At 41.9% G+C, this 25,472-nt stretch overlaps 1 protein-coding gene across 1 annotated transcript in view; it reads left to right on the top strand. All coding sequences in view use genetic code 11, as the record gives it.

Annotated features, from left to right (window-relative positions):
* Positions 1–897: 897 nt before the first annotated feature.
* Positions 898–25,472, top strand: part of EGR_04551 (Nuclear factor of activated T-cells 5) — a gene marked incomplete at both ends in the record, with an annotated part of 44,475 nt that continues 19,900 nt past the window's right edge. Inside the window, 12 exons of the mRNA XM_024493800.1 lie at positions 898–1,467; positions 7,488–7,853; positions 8,962–9,282; positions 9,422–9,720; positions 11,756–11,897; positions 14,084–14,188; positions 15,206–15,535; positions 16,774–16,967; positions 19,567–19,892; positions 21,417–21,643; positions 23,823–23,952; positions 24,974–25,212. Of these exons, the coding sequence (XP_024351728.1) occupies positions 898–1,467; positions 7,488–7,853; positions 8,962–9,282; positions 9,422–9,720; positions 11,756–11,897; positions 14,084–14,188; positions 15,206–15,535; positions 16,774–16,967; positions 19,567–19,892; positions 21,417–21,643; positions 23,823–23,952; positions 24,974–25,212 (3,249 nt within the window). The remainder of the gene's footprint in view (positions 1,468–7,487; positions 7,854–8,961; positions 9,283–9,421; positions 9,721–11,755; positions 11,898–14,083; positions 14,189–15,205; positions 15,536–16,773; positions 16,968–19,566; positions 19,893–21,416; positions 21,644–23,822; positions 23,953–24,973; positions 25,213–25,472) is intronic.

Below are 25,472 nucleotides of genomic sequence, written 5' to 3'. Positions count from 1 at the left end.
TTTCCTTTATAATTGATGTGAGGGTAAACAAACTGAAATATCATCATTCAAGTTGAACACCTGCAACTCGAACTGCCTTGTTAATACTATCAACCTTAAACTGGTATGTCTCCAGAGGTAAATTTGATACCACATACCACATCTCCAAATCCCACAAAGGAAGATGGATAAGAAGTTTCTGCAGCCATAACTTTTGATCCAATATTTTATGGAACAAAGGTGGGACTTAAGAGTAAAAAAGTAGAACATACAGTGTGGAGCGGTGGCAGACTGACACATACATATATGAGCTTTATGCAGCATGTTGACAATCAGATGTATTTTAAAGTTCCTATAAATTACAAACCATGGCACCAAGCAATACTATAAGCCTTATTACCACTTTGGTCACGTAATAAACTAGTTGAAAATACATCAAAATGAATGATGCTAAAATGCCGAATTCTAATCGAGGAGATACTAATAATCAACGATTAATCAAGGACAGTTTTTTTCAAAGCTAATTTTACTTCAAAGTTTAATTCTGAGAGGAAAGGCAATGCATTCTTTTCATCTCTATATGCTCTAAAAAGCGATTTTAAAAAAGCTTCTTTCGGTAAGACTTTGAAGGTATCCGGTGGCGAGGTTTCAGAGCAGAAACATCAAACGCATGGAGACATCACATCGGGCACACCACAAACACTCCGGCACGCACACGCCCGTCTCAGCTGCTGTAAACACACGCACGCACCACCTCACTTCAGCCGTCTCTTTGATTGGCTGCGGGGGGAGTGCACACACATGCACGTCTGCATGCATGAACGCATTCATGCGTGTGCACTGCCGATACCTCGTGTCTGCTCTGCCTCCCATGCACACACGCGCACGCACACACACAGTTGTCATTATCACACGCGCATGGATTTCTCCGCCAACGCTGGTGGAACCGGCGTTTTCACCAACTCTCCTGGCCATGAACAGTTCCAGGCCAAGATGTTCAGCTCCATGGACTACTCCCCGGCCACTGCTGCTGTCACAACTGCCGCCACCATCTCCATGGGGCAACATCGATGTTTCGTGGAGGAGATGTGCTATTCCACCGAGAACGGTGACGGTAGTAGCAGTGGTAGTAATGGTGGTGAGCCAAAACGCCTCAGCTACCAACCCAATGGGGGTTCGATCAAGACTGCATCAGGCGACCTAATGACGACACCGATGCCCTCTGTTGGCAGGGGCTATGGGGAAATGATGGCTGGTCAGGAAGGATTTCTTTCAACTCGTGGTGGCGGCGGGAGCGAAAGAAGAGGCGAAGATGGCACTGATGGTGGTTTACCTCGTACGCCGGAGAGGGAGAAGTGTCCCAAAGGCACACCGGAAGACTCCTCCATCCGGTCATCTTCCATGGTTAGAGGTCAGATGACCTTCCAGGAGTTGACTACTATGCATGCAGAACCCATGGACTTTGCTGTAAGAGTTCAGACTTCTCAGGTGAGTTTCACCTTTTTTTCAGGCCTTGGTAAATAGTCTGCTGACTAGGGTCCACTAATTAGCATTTTGGCAACCTAATTAAACCTTTTTTCGTAATTACTCTAAAAAACTGAACCACTTTGCCAGTGGTTGGATTCGATTCCTCAGTGAATTAATGCGGAATAGTTCGGCTACTTGACTTGTAATGTGTAAAAGAGAGATGTTGAAGGGTTCCATTTTGTAGGAACTTTCAACACTTCGTGGCTGCTGATTAACCTGGTTAGTCACCGATCTGTTAAGCTTTCTTGGCACATAGAATTTGAGGTTTAAATCCTTGAGAAGCATGGTTAGTGTCAATTCATTTCAGAAGGTAAATATGCTTCCGTTTTTTTTTTTGATTTTGACTTCTTGCTTGCAATGTCATTACGAAGTAAGTTTAGCATCTAGAACCCTCAATTTAAAGCCCTTTTGCTTCAAACTGTCATAACTCAAAGTGAATACGAGTAGTCAATAGTTTTGCTCAAAAACGCGAAAACAGCTTTAAAATGACTTCTCAACTTTGATTAGTGGGCCTTTACTTAGGCCAAGGAGGCTTGTTGTGCTCTCGGAAGTGTAATAGCGGGTCTGACTAGTCGACCACACCGCATCCATCGCACTTCAATGCGCTAGGGACTAAAATCTCAGAAACTTCTAGGTCTTTAAAAATAAAATCCAGTTTAAATTAATTAATAAGAGTGTACCTTACCTAAGTAAAGTAATTTCATCATTCGCATACGTTGAATGATTTCCAGGCTCTATAACTAATAGTGGACAAAACCTAAACCCCATTCTATGACGTTGAAAGTACAGTTAAAATTTAAACTTTATTTTCATTTGTCCACTCTTTTTGACCCAAAAGGCTCATATTTTCAACTCCCTGTTTGGCATTTTTTCGCCAACGAATTCCAGTAACCATTATTTTTCCACCCGAAAAAGGAGAAAGCGAATAAACTTTTGAAAAGTTTTACATGTTTATCCCCAAAATTTAATTAATAACTGGTAAACCATCATTATGGTATGTCTTTTTGTAAAAATACCGCATGATGTTGATTATTTAAAGTAGGCTGTAATCACCAAATTATTTCTGCTTGAGAAGTCACCTCCCTCCCTGGAGTCATTTCAGTTCCCTCTTGATTACTGATTCAAATCCGCAGTGCATCAGGTAGTTTGTTGAGCGTGAATACACTGATGCACTTATCTGGGAGGAACGTCACCGCGATGCCGTCGAGCACCTGCTTCTTTTTCATCACCACCACACTCAACGAAATTGCCTCGAAATAGTAATCGACACTTGCTTCCTGTGATTGATTGTTAAAAGCAATGAGGGCTTGCTGGTGCGACACCAAAAATTGCATTCTGATTTTCACCACACCCATTGAGCTACAAAACAAAGCGTAAATCGGTCTAAACGGGAAATAAAAATCCTAATCCTGGATCCAAGTTTGGATCGATGTCTATTAAGGGGGCGGCTTATGGCTTCTGATGTATGCTCCATGCGGAAAAGAGGGTTTCGGGAATCCCCGCGATTCGTTCTGGTGGCCTGTATGCACTCATGGAGGCGCTAATTTGAGTTGACCTTGCGTGTAAGGCACACACGCACACGCGCACATCAAGTCTGCTGTCAGAGAGGTGAAAGTGTACACGCGCGTATGAACAGTGCCGCTGCCACCACCAATCCTGCCACCCACGCAGACAGCACACAGGCACGTAACTACACGTAGCATGGCATGACGCGCCTACGCTATCAGCAGTAGTGTAGGGGAGGCATAGGTCGACTGGAGCTGTAGTAGCACTCATGAGGGGATAATTTTTGAAGAGCATCTAAGCTTAGCGACCAGCGACGCAGTCATGCAAGCCACTCTCTTGATGCACTTTCTACATAATTGACATTGTCACGTGTAAACACTTCACTACCATTCACTTCGTTCCACTTTTTATTCCCTTTCACCTTGTGTAACGAGAAATATAATTTTGAGATGGCGAACATAAACGTTTGCATGCATCCATGCAGGTATTCGTGCAAGGCAATGCTTTCCGATACTGAATTATAGTGCGAATTTTGTCTTTATCATATCTGCTTGACTTTTGTAAGTCTACGATTTGAAATCCTCTTCACGTGTCAATCCGTTTTTGTATTGCTCGAACCGTTCATGAAGACTCCGCATGACATACAAGTCCAGAAACGGCCTTATCCAAAAGTTCAGATTGAGGAACTAACAATGTAGGAGACATTATCAAGGCTTTAATCCACGGCCATGGCGACCGAATTGCACAGAACTGCAGATACCAGTGTATTCACACATCCAGCCGAAACAAATGTTAGCTCTGCTGTACATCAGGATTTGTCACGACCTCTGTTAAAGTGCATTCTGCGAAGGAAAGGCAACTGGTGTAAGCAGACCAGACAGATTAGAACGTCATAATTGATGTGTCTGGTTAGCAGAGGTACGCCTATTGTAGTCTCGAAAACCAACTGAGCCTGATTTAAGCAAGGCAGAACTGAAATAAGCTCCCTAAAACACTTGTGATGTTGCAGTTGGGACAGGAGTTTGAGTAGCTCCTGAAACTCCATACGATTTTGTCAGTGGAGTAGAATCAGGAGTGGGTAACCGTTTCAAGCATTAGGTGGTAATGGAGATAGGGTAAGTGGTGGTTGTTTCGTCACGCGTTACATGGTTGCCCCCTAACACGCGCAACTAGTCGGCATTTTACTGATGTCTGGAAGGCTTTGGCATAAGTTGAATTGCCCTAGGACGGCCTGCTTCACTTCCTCATTGACATGTACATCCGCATGCTCGTTTTGATTCTGGAGTAAAATTGTGTCTGCAGATTGCTTCACATGTAGTGATGCGATTTAGAACCTCTTGCCTCACCATGCTGCGCTTAGTCTCCCGTAGATACCGATGGATTCGGAGTCTACATCTTCGTTTATAAGAAACTTCATCATGCATTGTTCCATGCACTACCATTGTTGCTTGAAACTTAGAATATCAGTGTTTAAACTGCCCTATTGCTGATACCTGCATGTGAAAACACTTGTCCCTGACTTTCGGGTGTTACCTAGTTGATGTATCTTCTCTTACCAACCTGACATTAAACGTTCTGCTTTGACTTAGACAACCTGTACATTAATCAAGTAAACCCCGATGCCGTAAAATTGGACATTCTATATTTTGCAGTTAAAGACCGTCAATTTTCACTGAATTAGCCGAGAGAACAAGTAGTTTCTGTTTACATGGTTAGCTTCACCCTACGTTATCTTCAAAGTTTTGCTAGTCTAGTGTGGCATGCTGGGACCACAGGACATGAAGGCGCTTCTCTGTTTTTTTAGGATTTAATTCACAAGGCTGCACACACGCATACGCAGGTAGGATTCTAAGGCCGCACCGCCCATTGCAGGGGTTAGGTGTGTGTATGTGTTGCTCTAAAACCGTCATCAATCACACTGGTTATCAACACGCGATGCCTTTCAATGGTGTGTAGTCGCCTGAGAGCGCATGCAACAAGGCACAGAAACAGCGTTGGCAGTGGGGGCAACAACCGCGCGACCTGACAGTTTGCCCTGAGCGGATCAGTGAACTATGAGGCTGTGAGGCGTCGAGATAACGAGTCCTGATACCAGGTCATACGACAAGCATCGATGTTTGAGATCGATAACCTGACTTAGTGTGCACACACACAGCAGCACCTGTGCAGCCAAGCCTAGAGTCACTCCTCAAAGCTCTTTTCTACTCAGCCCTTCCATGCATGCCAGGATTTTATCCTGAGGCTCCAAACAGGCGTAATTTTGCCCAATCATGCTTGCATAGCGCCACGCATAGGTTCGTGTTTCTCGGCCAATTTCAACTGATCCAATTGTCGCCCAAGTCTTGGTGGGAAAGTGATCAAAGCAGATTAGATCTTCTATTATTCTTGTGTGGCATCAAATCCCATTGCTTTTTTGGCTCATTCAACAGGCGTTCAAAAGCTGGTGGTGTGATTAGTATTAGGAACAGCATATGTATACACTGCGTTATAACTCAACTTGTCTGCTTGTGAAACACGATTTGTTGTGACAGGTTGGCGTAAGCGGATAAACGGAATTTCATCTATGTAATGTTGGTGACAAATATACTAATGACGAAAGAAGTATTTCGTTGAGTATAACGAAGCATGAGGCTTCACTATCTCAAAATATAGTAGTCATCTTTATGTAGAAATTTAACATGAACATTCAAATTTGTTAGTAAATCAGCAAAAAAATATTTGATTAGTTGATGAGGTCAATTCATTTGAATTAGGTAGAAGTGGTCATCAGAGTATGTAAAATAATCGAAATGGCGCTAACTTCCTTGATGTTGGAAATGGGAGAGGACTGGTTAATTTAATCGCCTTTCGCTAGAATGCACCAGCCGTCTACCCCTATTTTTTCCTCCTTTTAAATACTTATTGTAGAACAAAATTTTGTACAAATTGAAAATTTTTATGTTTAAGGTTGTGCTGGTCGGTTTGTGACAATTTGTTTCCAATTGTAAACAGTTCATCTACCAATAGCTTGAATGGCCTTGAGCAAGAGGGCTCGCGTGTGTGCTAGCCTATGCTTTGTAAAAGGTCCTTTGGATGAAAAATTTGCAATTATTTCTCCTTTAATTTACCCTAAAAATAATTACCTAACAATTCTCCTTACAATTTTTCCCGGAAAGCTAACGTTTGATAGCACAAATGGTCTTGGAATTGATGATGCCGTTTTAATTGGCTGTAGGTATCACTGACAATTGACTAGGCGCGAATCGGTTTTCAAACGCTTACCCTCATATGACCATAGCCTGGCAACTACTAAAATCTCAGACCCGTGACCCCTCATTTTCAAACTGAGCCAAGCGTTACAAATAATACAACTGTGGTTGCAAATAGATTGATTAAGTTTGAGGCAGATTAGATGTAAGGTTTTTTATTTTGAATTAGTTTGTTCATTTGAGAATCCAATAGTAAATGTGCTAAATATTATTTGCGACATTCCAATATGTTAGTAGGTATTCACTTTTGCTAGATTCAAAAAGTTGATGTTGTCGCTTTTATTGCCTGACACATCATAAAGAATTGCAATTTTTAGAACCCTTCCCCCTTCTGGGTACTTGCAATGCGCTACCAAAGGTCCTTCGAGTGTTGACTGCGCAATAAATAACCTGAAGCTATATGGAATTAAAGTTGTGTCATCTACATTTGGTAGCTGTAGCCACACAAATAAATCAACACGCTTTGTTGGTGTCCCAATGTCTTTGCGGAAACCACAATGATCGAGTAATAGTTAAAATGCAATTTGTCGCACTGAATCGTTTCAGAGCTAAATTGCATGATCAAAAAAGCATTTGTGGCTTCGATTCCTTACTTTATTTAGGGCTATCTGTTGATTTACCATTTAGGCTATGGTGTTGTCGATAGTCAATTTAAGTTCCTTAACAGTATATAGGTGAGTGATTTGTTGATTCACTCCTCCTCCTTTAACCCATTTCAAAATCCCACCCATTCAAACACAATAGTCGCGTTTAGTTGGGGCACGAAAAATGATTGCCTCCAGTCTGGCTGCTTAAAAGATTTGAATATTTACCAAATATGGTAGAAGTGTATTGTAACCACAAGAGAAAAAAAGGTCGAATAATACAGCACTGAGCCCTCCCTTGAGATGTATGAGTCTTGACAGAGCTGTGCAAAAGAGCCGAAGGACTATTAGCCACCGAGACAGTGACTTAAAGGGCCGTGTAGTTAAACCGACAACTAATATTGTTGTATGCATTGGCTCTGATGACTTACAAAAAGAAATTCCTAAAAATGGATAAGGGCGTTATTTATCTCTGAAAAATTAGCGCAATGTAAATCGGGAGGAGTTAGCAACTGAGATTGTACACAACACCATCAAATGAGAGTTAGTGGCAGCAGTATTGCGACAAATTTTCTATCAAGGGACCAGAGACAGCCATTAATAAAGAAGTAAATTCCATCCTCTTTTCCTTGTTACCATCCAGGAGACACCTTCGAGTTGTCGTAAGCGTCGAAGCCAAACTCAGAACCCCTATTCCACGGAGTACTTTACTAACGAAACAGACCCGACAACAGGGGGACAGTTGTTGGATAGGAGACAACCACCACCACCCCCACCAGAATACTGCTACACCCCTGGGGATCCCTCTTCAGAAGGCTCGAGTTCCTCCTCTCATATTATAAGTCAACTTACTCGGGGATCTTCACCACCGCCACCACCAGCTTCCACGAAACAGGAGTCGAGTCCCGATAAACGTTACCACCTTGACCCATCCATGATGCGACGGAGTAGTAGACTGACGCAGGCGCAGATGCACCAACAACAGCAGCAGTATCTAAACTCCCAAAAGGTAGGCTAATTTCAATAGCCTGCAATGAACTTCATGGATCTGACCAGATGATACGCCACTTTTCTGTGGTGGTTAGAGTTGATCCTTCGTATGAGGGCATTTACATGTGAGAAGGAAGTTAGTTCTTGTGTTGTAAGAAAATTGATGGGATGTGGCTCATTTCCTCAGTCGGTGTGTTAAGTGGTTTCCATGATCCTGATGAAATGTAAAATAAGTGGAATAGCAAGCCAGCCTGTTTTCTCCATGAATTTTAGTTGTATTTATTGAGGTACCGTAGCATCGTATATCTCAGTTCCCTTTGACTAATCGCACTGGCATTAAGAAATGCTGTTTCATACTTTTTTTGGAAAAAAGTCAATACACCATAAGCTCACACACCTAAAGTTTGCATAAAAAAATGCCCAAATCCTCTTGATTTGAATAATCAACAAAGATTAGTGACTTTGAGAACAACGAAGAAACATTGTGTCCTAAACCTAGCAAAATAAAAAGGATAGATTCAATTAGGATAAGATGAAACACAAAGTACTTTAGCCATTAGGAAGTGCTATTTTAGTTCAAAGGCAAAAAAGCTTATTATGGCATTTGATAATAAAATGTGAATTTGAGTTAGTAAATACAAAATTCGTATTGCTCTCAAAAATTCAACACCTGTTTAATAAGCAGTCTTTCTCCGTGAAGTGAATATATACGGTGACTTTATTGGGGCTTAAAATGTCAGAGCCGAGTTGTACAGATAGTCGAATTATTTACACAGAAGGTAGTTTAGACAGCTGGCTCTTACTCAGTGTCGGTTAGTCATTGACATTGACCGTCAGCTCTGTTTGAATTCGACCGCGTGCGTATGTGAAAAGAATACACGCAGTCGTACCGGAAATGCCAACACAGTTAACCTCTCATTCCCGAGATTCTACGGCGGGAAGACAGCCTTGACAAACGCAACGACAATAAAAGGAGAATTTGGACCGAAATCGAAGAGGTGTAGTATGCCGACCCTCTAGAGTATAAAAGCCTCCCAACAGCTTTTGCTCTGCTTATGTGCTTTCGCTTTGCTTCTCAATAATCATCTCACCCCCTACCTTGCCTCCAAAACCAATTGCGCCCACAGCGTCGATCCATGCTTCGCGCTGAGATGCTGACACCTGACATGATGGTGAACAACGGTCGAAACGCTGCATCACTTCCCGCTAGACCTCGGCGCCTAGGTGCTTCCATGTACATCTCAAACCAGCAACAACAGCTTCAGCCTGTTCGGAGGAGTCAGTTCGTACAACGCCAGTATGCACTGCGCAGTTACACCAATGGTCAGAGTTTCACCAACCTGAGAACACAGCCGTGGAAGTCACCCAGAGTCGCTGCCGCTGCTGCCTCTGCTTCCGTTGCTTCATCTGCTTGTGGTGCTTCAGAGCAGATATTGAGGCAACAGGAAGTAAGTACTCATCTCCCATTCTCCTCCGCCCACTGCATTATGCTTCTTCTTGGTTGCTACACTCATAGGCGGGAAAAAAAAGGAGGGGCACGATGACAAAGTACAGGCCGAAGGTGACCTATTGTGCTTTGTCTTTTAGTACTTCTATGAGGCTGCCGCATCTCGGGGCCACTTAAGTCCTACTCCGGCTCCGGAGGTCTCAGACAGAACTCCCAATGCTGCCTGGGGTCACATGACGCGTCAGCAACAGCTTGCTATCGTGAACACTCCGCGCTGGCGTCTACAGCAGACCATTCCACCTCCCCCACCATCTGTGACTGAAGAACAACAGCAACAGCAGCAGCCACCACCAATTCGCAAGACATCGTTGTGCACTGGTCGACAGTCCATGATGAGACGGGTGGAAATGGCCTCTGAGCAGAGCGTTGAGAACGCCAAGTAAGTCTCACCTTGTTGCTCCACCTAAAGGAGGCGTAGTCATGAAGAAATGTTCAATAGTAAGCATTGCATGATACCTTTGCTATAATTACCTTGCTGGGGTGTTTGAGTTTCAGACGAGACATCAGATGGCGGTTTACATAGCTCCCACCCCAAAAAGCTCGCTACAGGGGTCTCAATGGATTACCGCTACTTTTTCTTGTGTGTAATTTGAGAAAGAGAAATGGATGTTTGGCTGTGTTTTGAATGAATTAAAGCGGAATGTGAAGGTGCAGTGAGTAGACCGTCATTTGACCTCTGGTTGGGTGGAGTGATTACGCGTCTTCCTCTGCCATCTAACACTCTTCCAACTGCTAGGCGAGCACACGGCAATTGCTCCCTCCGCCTAACTAATGTTTACTGAGAATTTTAACAATTTTCTCGTCATTTTATATAATTATTTCGATAACTTACTGATCATTTGCTAATTTGCTTTTTTACATCGCGCACGCATGGTGCGTTTTGTTTGAAATATCGCCTCATTTCTCAACATCTCCACAAATAGCCATGTAAACAACTTGCATTGTTCAAAAGAAGCAGCTAGTACCAAGGCTTCCACTTTAGTCCAATTATAAATCCATGGAATGTATATCAATAGTGTGACGACTTTGAATAGCATTTAGGATATCGTCCTCGGTACTCCCACTTACACCTCAATAATTACTGTTAAATGCTTAAAAGTTTGTATTGCGAACGAAGGCGAGACAGTCACAAGAAGAATATGGTAAATTTTATAATAATGAGAAATTTCCATGTTCTCATTCTTGCGAAATCCGATGGGACTCCTATATTAAGCTCCGCTTCAAGGGCATTGCTGACAGCTGGACGATGTTCTACAGCGCATCCATTCCGTGTATCAATAACTCATTTATTTAAGGTGGCAGCTTCACCAGAGACCATAGGTGATTAGAGCTGTGGGTTCAAACCGCATCCACGTGATGGTCCCTTCAAATCATGTATTTCATTTTTGAACTCTACCTCAACCAGATCTGTAAATTGCATCACCATTTCATAATAATGTTTTCATCATTCAAAGTAAAGGTGATTGCAATACATCTCAAGGAATACAAGTATTGCTTTAAGTCACTTCACCGCTGTCAATCAAACTCGTCATGTTGTATTTTTTTCAGACAAAAGTATCAGCGTCGATTTCAACGTGTCCCCGCACTTAAATGACGCTTTTTTGACGAAACCTCTCATGAGGGTCATTTTACTGCATCCCTTACACATCCGGAGCTTAAATAATCCGTTTATTTGAAAAAGAAACGATAAGTAAATTTGCCTGTGAGGTCTTAAGAAGAATTTGCTAAATTGGATATTGTTTACTCACGAAGCACGTTTTTTGCGAATGACAATGAGGGATTCCGCCTTGTACCTCGTCTTCCAGCAAAAGTAATCATCTTGGTTTGCTTCAGTAAAAAAATCAATAATAGTGGGGAAATTTCTCTTTGAGTTGACCAAGTGAGATGAGTAATTTGGGGGACCTGGGTTGTGAACTTGGGTTAAGAAACATGTAATGTGTAGTCTTAGACTAAATAAAGGCGAGGTACTGGTGTAATTAGTTAAGAAATGCACGCGTTTAAGGTGTTATCGAAGGCACAAATTTATTACCAGCGTTACTGCTTTCAACACTTCAATCACTTTGGTATCGCCTTAGGCCTTATACAAAAAAGTGGGACGGAATCCCCTCAACCACTTTATCATCATGTTACTTATATGTTAGCCGTTGGTTGGTTGTTTGTGTGTTGATATTTTGAGTTGTCTGTGAAGGTTATTGCATTTTTAAGAACTGCTTTTAAGATATCCTATGGCTGAATCTAGTCAGGAATCAAAATGGGTATTTGCGGCAGATTTACGATCCTAAGAGAACCCAAACCCCAATAGTGATTTTAAAACCCTTGTGATAGGAAAAAGGGAAACATCGGACCGCACAGCTCATTAATGCACTGCTTATTCCATTTTTCTACCGAATTTTTCTACCTATAGGATACTACAGAAACCTAGTCCAAGCACATCCAACTTCGACCCGATGCTGGCAACAACAGGGAGATCAAAAACTTTCAGTTTTCCCTCATCCAGGCAATTTTCAGACAACTCTTGCACCAGACTTCGACCACGTAAAACCACTCCTCGACCCAGTAAGTTAAAATTTACCAACCTCTCTTCCCTCTCCTCCCCTCTTATTTACTTGTTTGTTGAAAAAATGGTGGTGGTTACGCATTTTGGTAAAAAAGAGATAAGACTGACGTCGCTTGGGCTGCCTGTGAAAATGTGATTAAGCACGCTATCATGGTTAGTGGGAGCATGGTCCATGGTACTGATGTGATTTTCAAAACACAGGAGAGCGCCGAGGCCTATATAGTCAACTCCACTGCCATTACCATGCCACATAGCTCGCGTGCTTTGAACACTTCTTCGGGGTCTCCTTGTGACTACTGTTCTACTTCGAGCATCCAAAGTCTTCCTGTACATTCGAACCAAACGCGAGACATAAACGAATAGTATATAGTAAATACATCTTCCATAGCGGTGGTGAATGTCATGGATCTATATCCGATGGGGAATGGATTTCTTTGAGATGTGCTGATAGAGGCTGGACTACATTCTACTCTCAGTCAAGTCAGCGCCGAAAATCGTTCTCCTCAACGGCAATTCTGTACGCAGTTCTTTAGTGATTTTGCTATTTTAAAGCAGTGTTTAGTCTGTTCTCCATATGTTATGGATCATTGTAGATTCCTAGTAAACGCCTTCAATTTACCGCTTTTTGGTGCAGTATCAATCAGTAAAATGCGAGATTAACGCTCTTTAGAATTGATTAACCATAACAACTAACCTACACCTTAAGATTATTTATAATATACAAGCCTGGGGGTAACTCTTTTGTAGACTTGCAGAGGTTGGAAAATTATTGGCAGAGCCTAATGCAACAAGCGTGATAGCTGAAATTGTGCTAGGACGAAAAGATCGGCACAGTCAAAGCTGAATTGCAGCAAACACAGCTGTTCAACTATATCGCCTTGATCAATCTGACAGGTGTGATTTAAGGTAGAACACACGCGAGAACATTTCACACTTCGTTAAAAGCTGCTTGAATCTGATCTGCTGGTTACGTTTCAATGTCTTCTGCTTGATTATCTGATTAGAGGAAGGTCCACGGTAGTTAGTAGAATTTCCGAGCAATGTTGAAAGATCCTATGCGAGTTGAGGCAGTGTTTGCGAGAGCCTTGTCCGAGCTCAACTGGAAATGATCACGCGGCTCCAACACCAGCGGTGGCGGTCACATGCAATGCGTGTCGGTTGTGATGACTGCATACAGGCGCATGCACACAACAGAGGTGTGCTTGTCTCCGCTGTGACTGCCGTCATCAATACCATTGCTGTCAGCGTGCTGCCTACCAAGGCAGAGGGGGGGAGTCACGAGTCAGGGTGTAACGGTGTCACTTTTGGATTTACTTTCGTGTACACACATACACAAGCACGCTAGCTACTCAGCTGACTGTGTTTCGTAAGTGTTAATGTAAAGTTTTAGATGGGTGCTTTCACATTTGTCTACCTTGTTTGCACGCTATTGTGACGTCAATTTGCAGCCCCAATTTCAGTTGTTAAGCCTCAACAAATGGGGGAGGAGTGGATTGAATTAATGATTACAACTGTTTTTGCAATCGAGGTTCTATGAATATAGTGTGCCTCATTAATTACTAGATACTCAAAGCCGTGACTGAGACTGACTTCTAATCGTGGTGTCAATTGAAATTATCATTAGGCTTCCAAAACGGACTAAACTTGGCTGCTGAATTCAATCCAAACTATTACACGACTGATGTTGAGCTTCACTGATAAGTAAATTAGAATCACATTTAACATTAAGGTGCGAGTAAGAGCGTGATAAGGAAGTCCAGAGCCCTGGCTGTGGAACATCCAATTAGTTTTGGACATATGAAGAGGTTATGATTTTACTTGAATGAGTGTTGGTTATTTGAATGCAAAAAATCACTCTACTTCCCAATTTTCTTCCTCTGATTTGCAATTATGAGTTTGTAGTTAGCATTTTAAGGACTTCGATGTAGAAATAGCGATGAGACGGAAGGTTTTGTTACCTTTGTTGAACCAGCTTTGATTTCGACGACGCAGTAGAGATGGCTAGTTATAATACTTTATTTGAATCTTAAAATTGAGTCACATTGGAGGCAGACACATCCATCCGTTATGATGCCACCTTGAAGTTTCAGTGATCATGAACCAATCAGCATTCTGATTTTAGCTGAAAATGAAGTAGACTTAGACGATAAGTACGTGTTCTGCCTCTTGTGATTCAACATTGCAGTCTCGGGCTATGTTTGACGGTGAGAATAAGCTGATTACTGTGTCGATTCCACCTGAAATCATCATCGGGCTTCGAAGACCGGAACGGGATTTACTACTGTTTGTGGTGAGATGACTTTGTAGCTTCACTTGACAGTTTCATGGTATGAAGGAGTAAACAAAAATTGATAGTTTCATCTCAAAGATGATCAAACGAAATCTATCCATAAGATTGCTTTGAAGTTAAGAATGTGGTTTTGGAACCGTAAACTTAGGGTATGTAACCTCTGATTTCACCAATCGCTAGAATTGGGAGTCGCTCTCAGACAATTTACTGAACCACGTTTTCTTGACTTTAATTTGGGGAAGCATGTCATTCTTTCAATCGCCTATTCTGATTTAAAATAATCTTTTTTCGTATAATTCTTGCTTAAACTATAAATTAGTTGGAAGTTTAGACTACTTTTTAAGATAGGTCCCGCCTAGAAATCAGTAACTTGTACATCCGCCGATGCGATCATCTTCAGCGGTTTCATCTTAACGTGTTACAAAACATTTATTGCAGTTTATTCCACTTGCAGGAAAAAAAACAACAAAAAAGGCAAACTTTACCATTAATATACAGAAGCGATCATGAAAAACGCCTGAAATGCTTGTTTTTTGGTAGAATCTTAACGGTGACTGTATGGTAGTGGGCAATATTCGTCATCTTGATCAACCAGTCAGCCAATCAACCAAATAGCATTTCTTCAAGTTTTCGCAGGACACATTTTTCTGTTTGCAACTTAGAAATGCTAGAAATGATTCGTTTCATCTAACGGCACAACTTTTTTACTGCCTCATGAGTTTTCTCAAATTAATGAAACACTCATTTTGGTTACAAGGGAGTGAGAATTTTCTAGAAAGTTGCCTTACCAAAGTTGCCAACCGGAATAATACATTCTCCACTATCTCCCCTCTCGCATTTTGGACTCTCTCAGAATGCCAAACTTCTCACATTAACTGATTGAACAGTGCTGAACTACTTCCTGTCATATGCCGCCAATATTGCGTACTGACATCTCCCCGAGTGAATGCATCAATTGGGGACGTGTTAGTAATAGCAACATTTGTAACTCTGAAATCGTCAAAATTTTTTTGTTAGCGCAGTCATTCACGACCCCTTTCAGCCGCCTATGAAGTGGAGAGCAAGGAGAATGACGTTGAAGACGGTAGTGATAGCAATGGTGGTGGTAGTGGTGATGCTGCCAGTGGCGGTGGTGGTAGTGGTGGCATGATCTCGTCAGCTCTCTCCGGCGGATACCTCACCTCGGAGGAGTTCAACTACTTCAACAAACCTTTTGAGAGCACCTGGAAGGACGTGAAACTGACGCTGTTGCAGCAACCCGAATTGCAACACCGAGCTCGATATCTCACTGAGGGCAGTCGAGGACCCATTAAAAATCGCACCTTTGACGGCTATCCTACCATCCAGGTATGTACAGAGTCGAAGTTTTGGCTAGGATTGGAAGGCTAGACGTGTTTACACATACCTGTGGAGGAAGGAGAGGGGCCAAAGTCCGTCCTGATGCTGGGCTGGCATCGAAACTAGGCCAGACGCGAAACTGCCATCGATTTTTAATTACGTCAGTGTAAACTAATTATAGGCCCCCCCATTACGGCCGAATTAGACAACCCAGAAGGTAAACAGTGTCTCCGTCTTAAGACGAATAAACAGGCTTTACTTTCATCGCATTAAAATTTTTGAATAGGTCCTTTCTACCCATCTCAGCTTATTTCTGCTAATGTCAGCCAAGTTTTACAAGTAAAACTGCAGTGATTTTAATCTGTTTATAAATGAAAGCTCTCCAGAGGTCGAATTTACCAGTTCCAAATTTGCAATATTGTGGTGTTTTCTTTTTAAGCTTGATTTGCAATAATGTTATTGATATTATATGCAATATATGTTACCGTGACGTTATGCTTTGGTGAAAACGCACTGTGCAAGAGCGCACGATTCGAAGAAGTCCTCGGATGTAAAGCAAAGACGAAATGTAATGCTAAGAACAGGGTTGGCTATTGGGAATTTGTACCGATCTGGGTAAACTATTTCGATAAATGTTGAGCACTGCAGTGAAACCTCTTACGACAGGAGAGATTTCCATTCTAAAACGACGAATTTATTTTAAATGAAGATAATGAACCCCTTAAATTGCTATCAGAAGCTCATGTTGACCCTATTGAATCTTTCCTGAAGAATAGGGCCCTTAAACATAAGTATCGCCCAGACTTGCCTCTAGCATCCGCAGTAAATGCCGACCATAGAGGAAAAATTCCTTTGAATCGGTCAAAATATTTTCAAATGCTGTGAATTATATAAATAATTGCTAAATTAATTTAGATAACTGGTGAATTTCGTTCAATTAAGTAGCTGATTCGCCACCTGAATCTACCCCCTATAAAAGCATACCAAATTGAGGGGCTACCTGCTCACTAACTGCAGATAGGCAGCGGTGAGCTCTATCTTACATGTTGGAGCTGCAAAGTTGATCGTGTTCAGTGATGTTTCTATCCACACTTGGCTTACCAACTACTGGTGTCACAACTGTGTAGTGAGTCTGCCAAAAGTAAACAAAGTAAAACACAGATAGAGAACTACCTGACCATCAACCAATTAATGGCAGAGAGTAGTGATAAGGATGGTCATTCTTTTTACTAAATGTGGGTTTCTAGCTCCAAGGATGGTCAGGTCCTGCCATGGTACAAGTATTCGTAGCCAATGAGTCTACGGACCCGCATCTACACATGTTCTACCAGGTCTGCCTCGTCTCCACAAAAAGCAACCGCGGCTGCTCTGAGCTCGTCTACGGTTTCACCACAGTTGTGCAGGTGCCTTTCACCTCCAACTCCGAGGATCGTGTGATGAGGTAACCTGCTTGTGATCTGTGACTTGGCAATGATTAATGCATGTCGCCACGATTATTTGGGCTTAGCATTTAAATGTGATAACTTGATTGAAATCAACATCTGGAATTCAGCCAGCATATGTTTTACGAAGTGATTCATTTTTAGCATGAATGATGCATCCTTGAAAATTTTAATGCCCACTGGTGATCTAATTGTAGGAATTCATCCTAAAATCAACTAAATTTAATTAAATATTTTTAATAATATTAGGTGTACACACATACATATCTGTGTGTAGAACTTTAATTCTAGATTTAACCCCCCATAGTTAGAATAGAATTTTTCGAGTGTGCCGAGTGTATTCTAAGTTGCTATCTTTCTTAATAAGAAGTAATATCACAAAGATTTTTCAGAAAAAATGGAAATGCGATTGTACTTATCGCTCGATGGTGTGAACCGGGAATTCTGACCAGTTTCTGTGGATAAATACGTAAACTTATTGATGTTCACAAATTCTCGAAGAGATGATCGTACTAGCATTTCATGGCACCCTTAACACATTATACATTTTATCGCAAAAATATTAAAATACGATTATTTAAGTCCAACTTCAGCCCTAATTCTAACCCTTTAAAGGATGGTAATTTGGCGCCGTTGGGTTGAAACTCCTCTTAAAAACATTGCAAATTCAAGATTTTGAAAAGCTTAGTGGGACATGAATATCAGAAAACCGCCTCCCTCAACTGACTTGTAGTGGAATTGAGTGTTAGACGTGGTGTTGTTGTCATTTTGTAACAAAAGGGCGTATTAACTCGTGTTCTGTGTGGTATGATCTGACACTACAAGGCTGCTCTAGGCACTCTCCACCCACTATACGTCTGTGGTAGACAAAATAAGACGCTGATTTGGTGGGGCGCCCACCCCGTCCACCATTTTAAACACGTTCGGAAGGGCCACTGAAGTACTAGTCAATGAGTTTCATGTGCGGAGGATCTACTAACGAGTAATTAATGCTCCCATAGGCTATATTTGATGACTGCGAATTACAAATGGAGAAATCTAGACTTGTTTGTAAAAAAACTCCCATTTTTCAAGGATATTTGTCATTTAATACTAGGGTAGATTAACGCCGCCCAGCAATTTCAGATTTCCAAAGGTTGAAAGTGCAATTATCCTCAAGCCAAGAGTATCCTCCCATCTATCATCAACTATCGGTTCAACCTCTGTTCGTGACACAATTAGGTATAACCAGGGGGTAGAGAATACGTATCACTTTCATGTGATGCCGGCAGCTAAAGAGCTAATGAACTAGTAGAGAACTAAACACTGGGGTGGACGGACTTGTCCGCATCAACTTTTCAAGATTAAGGACACATGTTAGGTTGAATTGAAGGTATTGACTAGCTAGACATTCAGAATCACCTAGTTTGTGTGTGGCATTGGACTTGCCTGCCATAACTCATTCTAATGCCATTATTGACTAGCATTTGTTGAGTTAACGAATATGAAGATTTCGTTCCTATGGAATGAAAGCTTGTGCGAGGTGGTTAACCAAATTGCGTGCCCTAAGTAATGATGAAATAACTTTGTTTTTCTGCGTATACAGCCTGAAAGCAAAAAAGTCGTACTGACATAGGATTGCTACGAGTCAGAAAACATTGTTGTTATTATTATTGCTACTATTATTATTATTGTTATAGTGTTGGGTTGTGAGGCTTACGGAAGATAAAAAAGGAACGTGTAATCAAGGAAATGTCTTAGTTTACCATCGACTGTTATTGAAGTTGATATCCGAAAAACATTTTTAAATTGTTGCAGACGCACTTATGCTTGGAGCAACGTTTTCATACTTCCATATTAGCCGAATAAACAAATCAGATAGGTCAGCTTGAGGGAATCAGATACTTTTCAAGTTTGTAAAAAGGAGCAGCTGCACCCTTTTGCAAACGAGCAGTGAGTGATAGCGGAAAGGCTACTTAAAAAGGGTTCTCTCTGTCGCCGGTGGTTTAATGAAAGGCAAAAAATGTTGCTGTGACTAGACAGTTTTCTGCATATCTCGCAGCCCTTTTACCGGGCATTGACATCTGCATTGGTGCGTACATAAATACGCACTAGCGAGCGTGTGCCAGTCTTAAAAATAACTAATTTACTTTTTTGTGCTAACGGTGAGTACTCAAATCAGCTAGTAGGGTGGGGCTGGGCTTGTTTGCGAGACGAGGCAGGGTCAGCCCTAACTAGAGGAGTTCTTTGCTGTCTTGCAATTCTGCCTGTGTGGATTATGAGTTGTGCTCCATCGGTCCCTATCCACCCATCCCTCTGTCTAGCCATTCATCCATCCATCCATCCATCAAATCAATTCTTTTCAGCCACTCTGCGATCGATGGTGAAAGGTGTAATGGTGTATTTTTCCCAAAAAAACAAGTATTTCTTTGGGCAACAGTGCACGAATTCTTAGTAGGCAGAAAGAAACAGATTCTTGTAATATATACTAGATAGGAATAATTGATCCTATTTAACACTGGATTGTGTTATTCTCGATTCCAACAGATAGAATTCTAATTCAACATGTTTGTTTCCCCAGATCGGCAGCATGTAACTCCACTTTGCTTGCCTTTTTAGTGTAGATTTCGTTGGACTTGTAAAGCTACGCAACTCCGATGTGGAGCGGCGAATGGCGTCGTTGTCGGAGGAGCAGCAAAAGAAGCTCCTTAGCTTTCCATGTCTTGCTCAGCCCCCGACTTCCACCTCCGCCTCCACCGCTACTACCCCTTCCTCCACAACCCAGCGTGGGCAGCCGACTTCCACTCCGATCTGCGACGAAGTTGCGCGTCGGTCAATAAAGCCCAAGTCGAGCTCCGCACGCCTTGTCTACAGAGTTCTTCTCCTCTCCCACGAAAATAGAGTGGAAGGGGTGGTACAAGTCATCAGTGACCCCATTCGCTGCAGTAAGCCCTCCACTCGTAATGCACACTGATGGCATTGGATAGGTATCTTAACTGATGATATCCAAAGACTTTGAAAAGCACATCCACCTGTATCATGACTGTAGGAGAAGGCTAAATGACCGGAAGCACGGACGAAATACAAGGTTTACACGAAAAAAACTGATATGCTACGTAGCCCATGTCATGTCTTGAGCGTCGATCTTCTAGATCCCAGCCGTTACACTTCCACTTGGACCATTTGACCCTTAACCAGGTGTCTTGAAAATGCAGGGTAAAAAAGAACGGAGGAAATATAGTGAATATAGGTTACGTGGGTAAGATTCATGACTGAAAAAATTAAACGGCGAATCCCGTTCTCCTAATGTTGTAGAAGTTCTAATAATATTCTACATTGAAGCCATATTAGGAGGAAAATTCGTTTGAATATAGGTGAACAAGTTGGTTAACATTGTGATTTAATACTCTTCAACTATCCACGTTGTTTAGTCTAAGCTCCTTGAATCGAGGCGGGTTCCAGATCTCTGAGTTTTGCTATTTAGCCACTATTCGAATAGAATTTGTGGATAAATCTGTTTTCGCTTAGGTCATGTCCCAAAACTGGATAGATTTGTTACTCTTCTGTAAAATCCCACTTTTAAGCCTTCCAGCCACCATGCCAATTCACGATTAATTTTTTCCTAGCAAGTGTAACTCTATTCATTTCGTCCATTCCTCCCATTTTTACCAGTGGCGGCTTATTTGCTAATGGAATAACTGTAGCAGGCGAATATTATCACACTGTCACCTATGTGGTAGACGAAAAAGAATAAACACACATAAATTCCTAGACTTTCTATTGCAATTTTATTAAAAGTTTCGCCTTCAAGATCTTGGTGGAATGCATGTTACGATGTTGCATCAGAGGCATCTGTGAAGTAGTAGTAATTGTGAATACATATGCATTTCTAGAATAATGAAAATTGACTGCCACGCTAAAAGCGTGAAGAACCATCTTGATAGGCAGAGGTATCACCTCACCGCATGATTATTCCAGCTATTGAAGCATTGCATCCCCCTTTAAGCTCAATCCTCTGTAGCTCTATTAGCAGACGAAGCACAGCAGTCTAAGGTGGATTCGCAAATGCATCAACTTCTTTTCTACCAGGTAACATGACATTAATTACAAGGAACTTGCTAAGCAGGTCCTGATTTGATGTAACTAATTGGATGCTTGTTCGTGGAGAATCCAAAAAACAAAATTTAATTTCTCTTAGTTGATTTTAAATGTAGGTTGTAAACAAGGATGCCATTCTGCATTCTGGAAGATTAGTTGCATCATCAGAAGGCCCAATAAAACTATTATAACTCCGCAAAATAACTTTTGCTATCGCAACCTTTAAGCCCTAATAATGCCATAAAATTGAGACAAAAAGGGTACACATGCTCACACTCACTCTAGATTGGTCGTACAAAAGACGTCATTGTTGTACCCAGGAGGCGCATCCACTTAAAAAGTTTGAGCATCTACTTTAGCACAAATCGTAGGAGGACCGGAGATATGCCGGATGTCGATCAAGGAGGGGGACGCGCGGAGTCAACCGGAGCTCTACATAATTGGGAAGAACTTTGTGCGTGGAACTCGTGTCATCTTCCGGCAACTGGCATCCGGCACGTCCACCAGCAACAGTCTACCAAACGACTTAAATGATGAGGGCAAAGGAGATGTTGTATGGGAAAGGGATGCCATTATTGACCCAAACTTCTTCTACCAGGTAAAGTAGAGATCTGTCTTAGTGTCTCATCAGTACTTCAGGCTACCTGTCTATCAAAAATGATTCTATTAAACGACTGTTATCGTTTTTTACCGGTTTCGTAAGACTCATCATTGCCTCATTAAAATTTACAAGATTTATTAGCTAGTTGGGAGCAAAAACGGATTGAAATACATTTCTCATCACGAATGCAGTAAATGTATCTGTACGTGAATAGAAGGAAAGATTTTTTAACTAAATCCGATAAGCTTTGCTAATTTTTGGATCAAAATGGTTTTTAAAATGCCTGAATCGATTTTCAGGGGGCCTCATTTGTCCCATTTATAACGCCCTCGATAATATACATCAGTGACGACCCCCTCAGTGACATTAAAGCTTAGTAATCTCAGTTAAAACGAAGGTAGCTGAGGTTGCATGCAAAGACTAAAACAATCACAAGAATTTTCTTCCACTTACTCCAGCTTTGTACAGACCGTACAAGCAGCAGTCTTGCTGAAACAGGTAGAGGTTAGCTAAAATAACTCTCTCAGTTCGACCTGACTTCAAAATGTCAAGGATTTTTTTGTAACAGTGATTTCAAACTGGCGGCCTAATTTTACAATGCCTCTCTCTACTGAGCAAACTTTAAATTTTGCACACTGTGTGCTTATTGGAAACGTCTTTTTTTCCTGGGATAGCGGGACTATTCCCCACATAGACATGAAGTTCGTTTTGAGTTTAAATACGTAAGAGATGACAATATTTGAGGAGTGGGCACCAATCTTTTGATGTTTGAACTCCAAGTCATGTTGTCTCTATAACAAAAAGAAGCGTTTTTTTTTTAAAATCAAGACAGGCGGCTTGATTAGTTTTATGTAGAATTTTACATAGGCCTCAAATTTTGCAACAAAGTGCGGCAGGACGGGGTGTGGCCCCCCTCCATGACCTCAAGGCCTATTTCAGGCGATTAGAAATTACTGGACAAACCTGAAGCTTGCAGCATCATCCCAACGTCAGAAATACTGATTTTCCATTTATCATGAGGGAGATGCCCCTGGCAGATATTGGGAACTTTTCTTAAGGGCAGAAGTGAAGAGTTTGGTCATTTGAGACGAAGTCATCCTCGAACTCATCGTAATCAGTCGCTAAGACCATGTTAACGGCATGACTTCATCGGTGGCGTTGTATTCAAAGTTGACAAGGGGGCCGTGGCTTAAGTAATGTTCCCTAATGGCTGACACACCTGTTTACGTTTAAAAATACAAGCCTGCCCTTTCTTTCGTGTATGACTGCGCAGAGGACTAACAATTTAGTTTAATAATTTTCCCAAAAATCTTCATGACAGGGTATAGCTGTGGATAAAATATCCGTCAGACATTCAGTCTTGGTGCGATTTAAGGCACGTGCATGTAACATATGGTTAGCCTCACCTCAACAAGGTCATTTGGCTCGCCTCCAAAAGTGGTGGGCAGTTCAGGCGAGGGGGACGACGTCCTAGCGCCAAAATAAATTGCTCTTGAAGAACGCAATGCTTTGAAAGACAGATGATGACATTGCCAATATAAAAGGAGGAGTACAAAGCGTTAGGTGGTTAGCGTGAGACTGAAATAGCCAGACAAACACCAAAATTGTAGAGCTGAATGGGCTGATTATTCCCCTTCCATTATCATAACGTCGTCCATCTCGAGTCACTTCCAATTTGACGGGAATACTACCCGAATGCTTGTTTTAAGCCTGAATTTATGCCAATTGGGAGATCCCGAAGCTTAGCAATGGGAATGTATCCACCTCAACCTACACAAGAACTGGTAGCAAGGTTTGACACGTATAGCCACTCCATTTAAATTTAGTCCTGCATAAAATATTGGACATACAACAGGTGATATACTTTTATTTGAATAGAGATTAAACACTTCCACCGGGTTCTTAGGGCGAAATCGCCTGTAACAATCTCTTAGATGTTTTGTTATACGAATTTAAAGCAGATTGTTATTAATTTCCTAAACCAATTTAAGCACTACTTAAAAGTTAGTACGTTTACAATCAAAATAACAACGTCCGATTAGTGAAACGATTTACTGAATCAAAACAAATTTTACGAATTTACGACAAACCGACTCAGATAAGGAACTGGAATGCCACATATTTGTAATGCTGGAAATAGTCATACTAATTTTCGTGTGTGTTGTGACTGTTGTAGACGCATCTAATTTGCAAAGTTCCGGAGTACAGTGGTCCCTCGAGCCTCCTGACCTCGCCGTTGCAGGTCCACGTGTACATCCAGACACCGACCAAAGCGGGTAGGCCCGAGACTTTCACCTACCTTCCCTGTAAGTTAACTTTTGTCCAGCTGTGAAGTGACAAGTTCGACTTTCCCTTTCTCCCACTATGTCCATCTCCTCCGTATTTCTCGTCAATTCACAAGCACACTGATCTGTTAAGGAGTTGCATATCCTGTTGCAAGGGAAGCTAATTTTTCGATTTTCCCTTCAATGATGCCACGACTTTTGAAAATGTTGCTTCATTTAAAGTCGACATAAATCGTCCTTACATAGCCGAATTGAGTAAACGTATCCAGTGGCTATGCTGAAGCATCATAGCAATTTAGAGGAACCAGTTTTTATGAACGTATTTGCTGCTTGTTGTGTTAAACAAAACACTATCAAGAGGAGTGATTTTAATGGACACAGATTCCTTAAGGTATTTTGTAAAGAGCCAAGCATTTCTCTGCAAATCCCCTACATGTTGACGAGGCAAACCCAAAAACATCCTCCTTCAATGTACATGAAATGCACACAACCAATCAAAATGGAGGCAAAATTTGCCCAGATTTGGCGTAAACCGCCTAGCTTCTTATTCGATAGGGTTAACATACATTCGTTGGTCTATGGTAAATAGAATTGTGCATTAGCATGACCACCTGTTGGAAATAAATCACTTGAACAATTTACTCCGTAAAACTGAACCTGCCCACCCGGCAGGAAACATTCTTCATGATCTTCATCTGAATTACCCTCCAAAGACGAGTCGGGCGCGGGAATCGGGCGGTAGCTCTACTACTAACAAGCAGAATCGGACACTTAGCGTGGGTATATCATGACGGAGTGAAAAGGTCTGTGTAGGTGTAATGGGGCGTACTAGACTTTCAGCAGGTTGGATATTAGCGTAGGTGACGACGGAGGAAGGAGGACCCCGTACGACTGTCGTGGAGATCGAATAGTGAAAGGTTAAAAAAGCTGGTCTTTTGCACTCTATTCTATTCTAACAAACTGTCTTCGCTCTGTTTTCCGTCCGCTTTACAGTGTCACATTTTGATAAAAATTTAGCCTTTTTAACTCACCACCGATTCAGCCCTACCGCTGCATGGACCACCAGTGATTGCCCGACTGTCGCACTGTGAGGCACCTACTAGCGGCATGGTGGACCTAATCGTTCTCGGCTCCAACTTTTCGCCCAGCTGTCGAGTCCTCTTCCGCCAGGTGGTCTTAACAACAGACAATGGTGGCGTCTACGCACCCTCCGGAGTGTTCGAGGGGACCAAGGTGGTTTGGCAACGCGAGGCTCGTGTGGACACTGACTTTCTCACTGAGGTGAGTTTGATGCTTCCGCATTTTTGATTTCAATTCGGGACTAAAATACAATTTATTACCGTTATGGTATTACCGGGCGAACATTCTCTCCATTTGTCTTTCTAGTTGCGTGCCGTTGCTTTGCTTACCCACTTACCTCTTTATCTTTCTACTCACCAATTTGTCCCAAACCATTCAATTTGTTCATCTTGTTATGCATCTACTTAGCCTCCTGTGATTCCTATCTATCCCTCGATGAAGCATTAGCTGTGTTTACTTCA

Source organism: Echinococcus granulosus (assembly GCF_000524195.1).
Source record: "Echinococcus granulosus chromosome Unknown EG_S00029, whole genome shotgun sequence".
Lineage (NCBI taxonomy): Eukaryota > Metazoa > Platyhelminthes > Cestoda > Cyclophyllidea > Taeniidae > Echinococcus > Echinococcus granulosus.
Note: the sequence above shows the minus strand (reverse complement) of the source record. Positions and strands in the feature narration are given on the sequence as shown.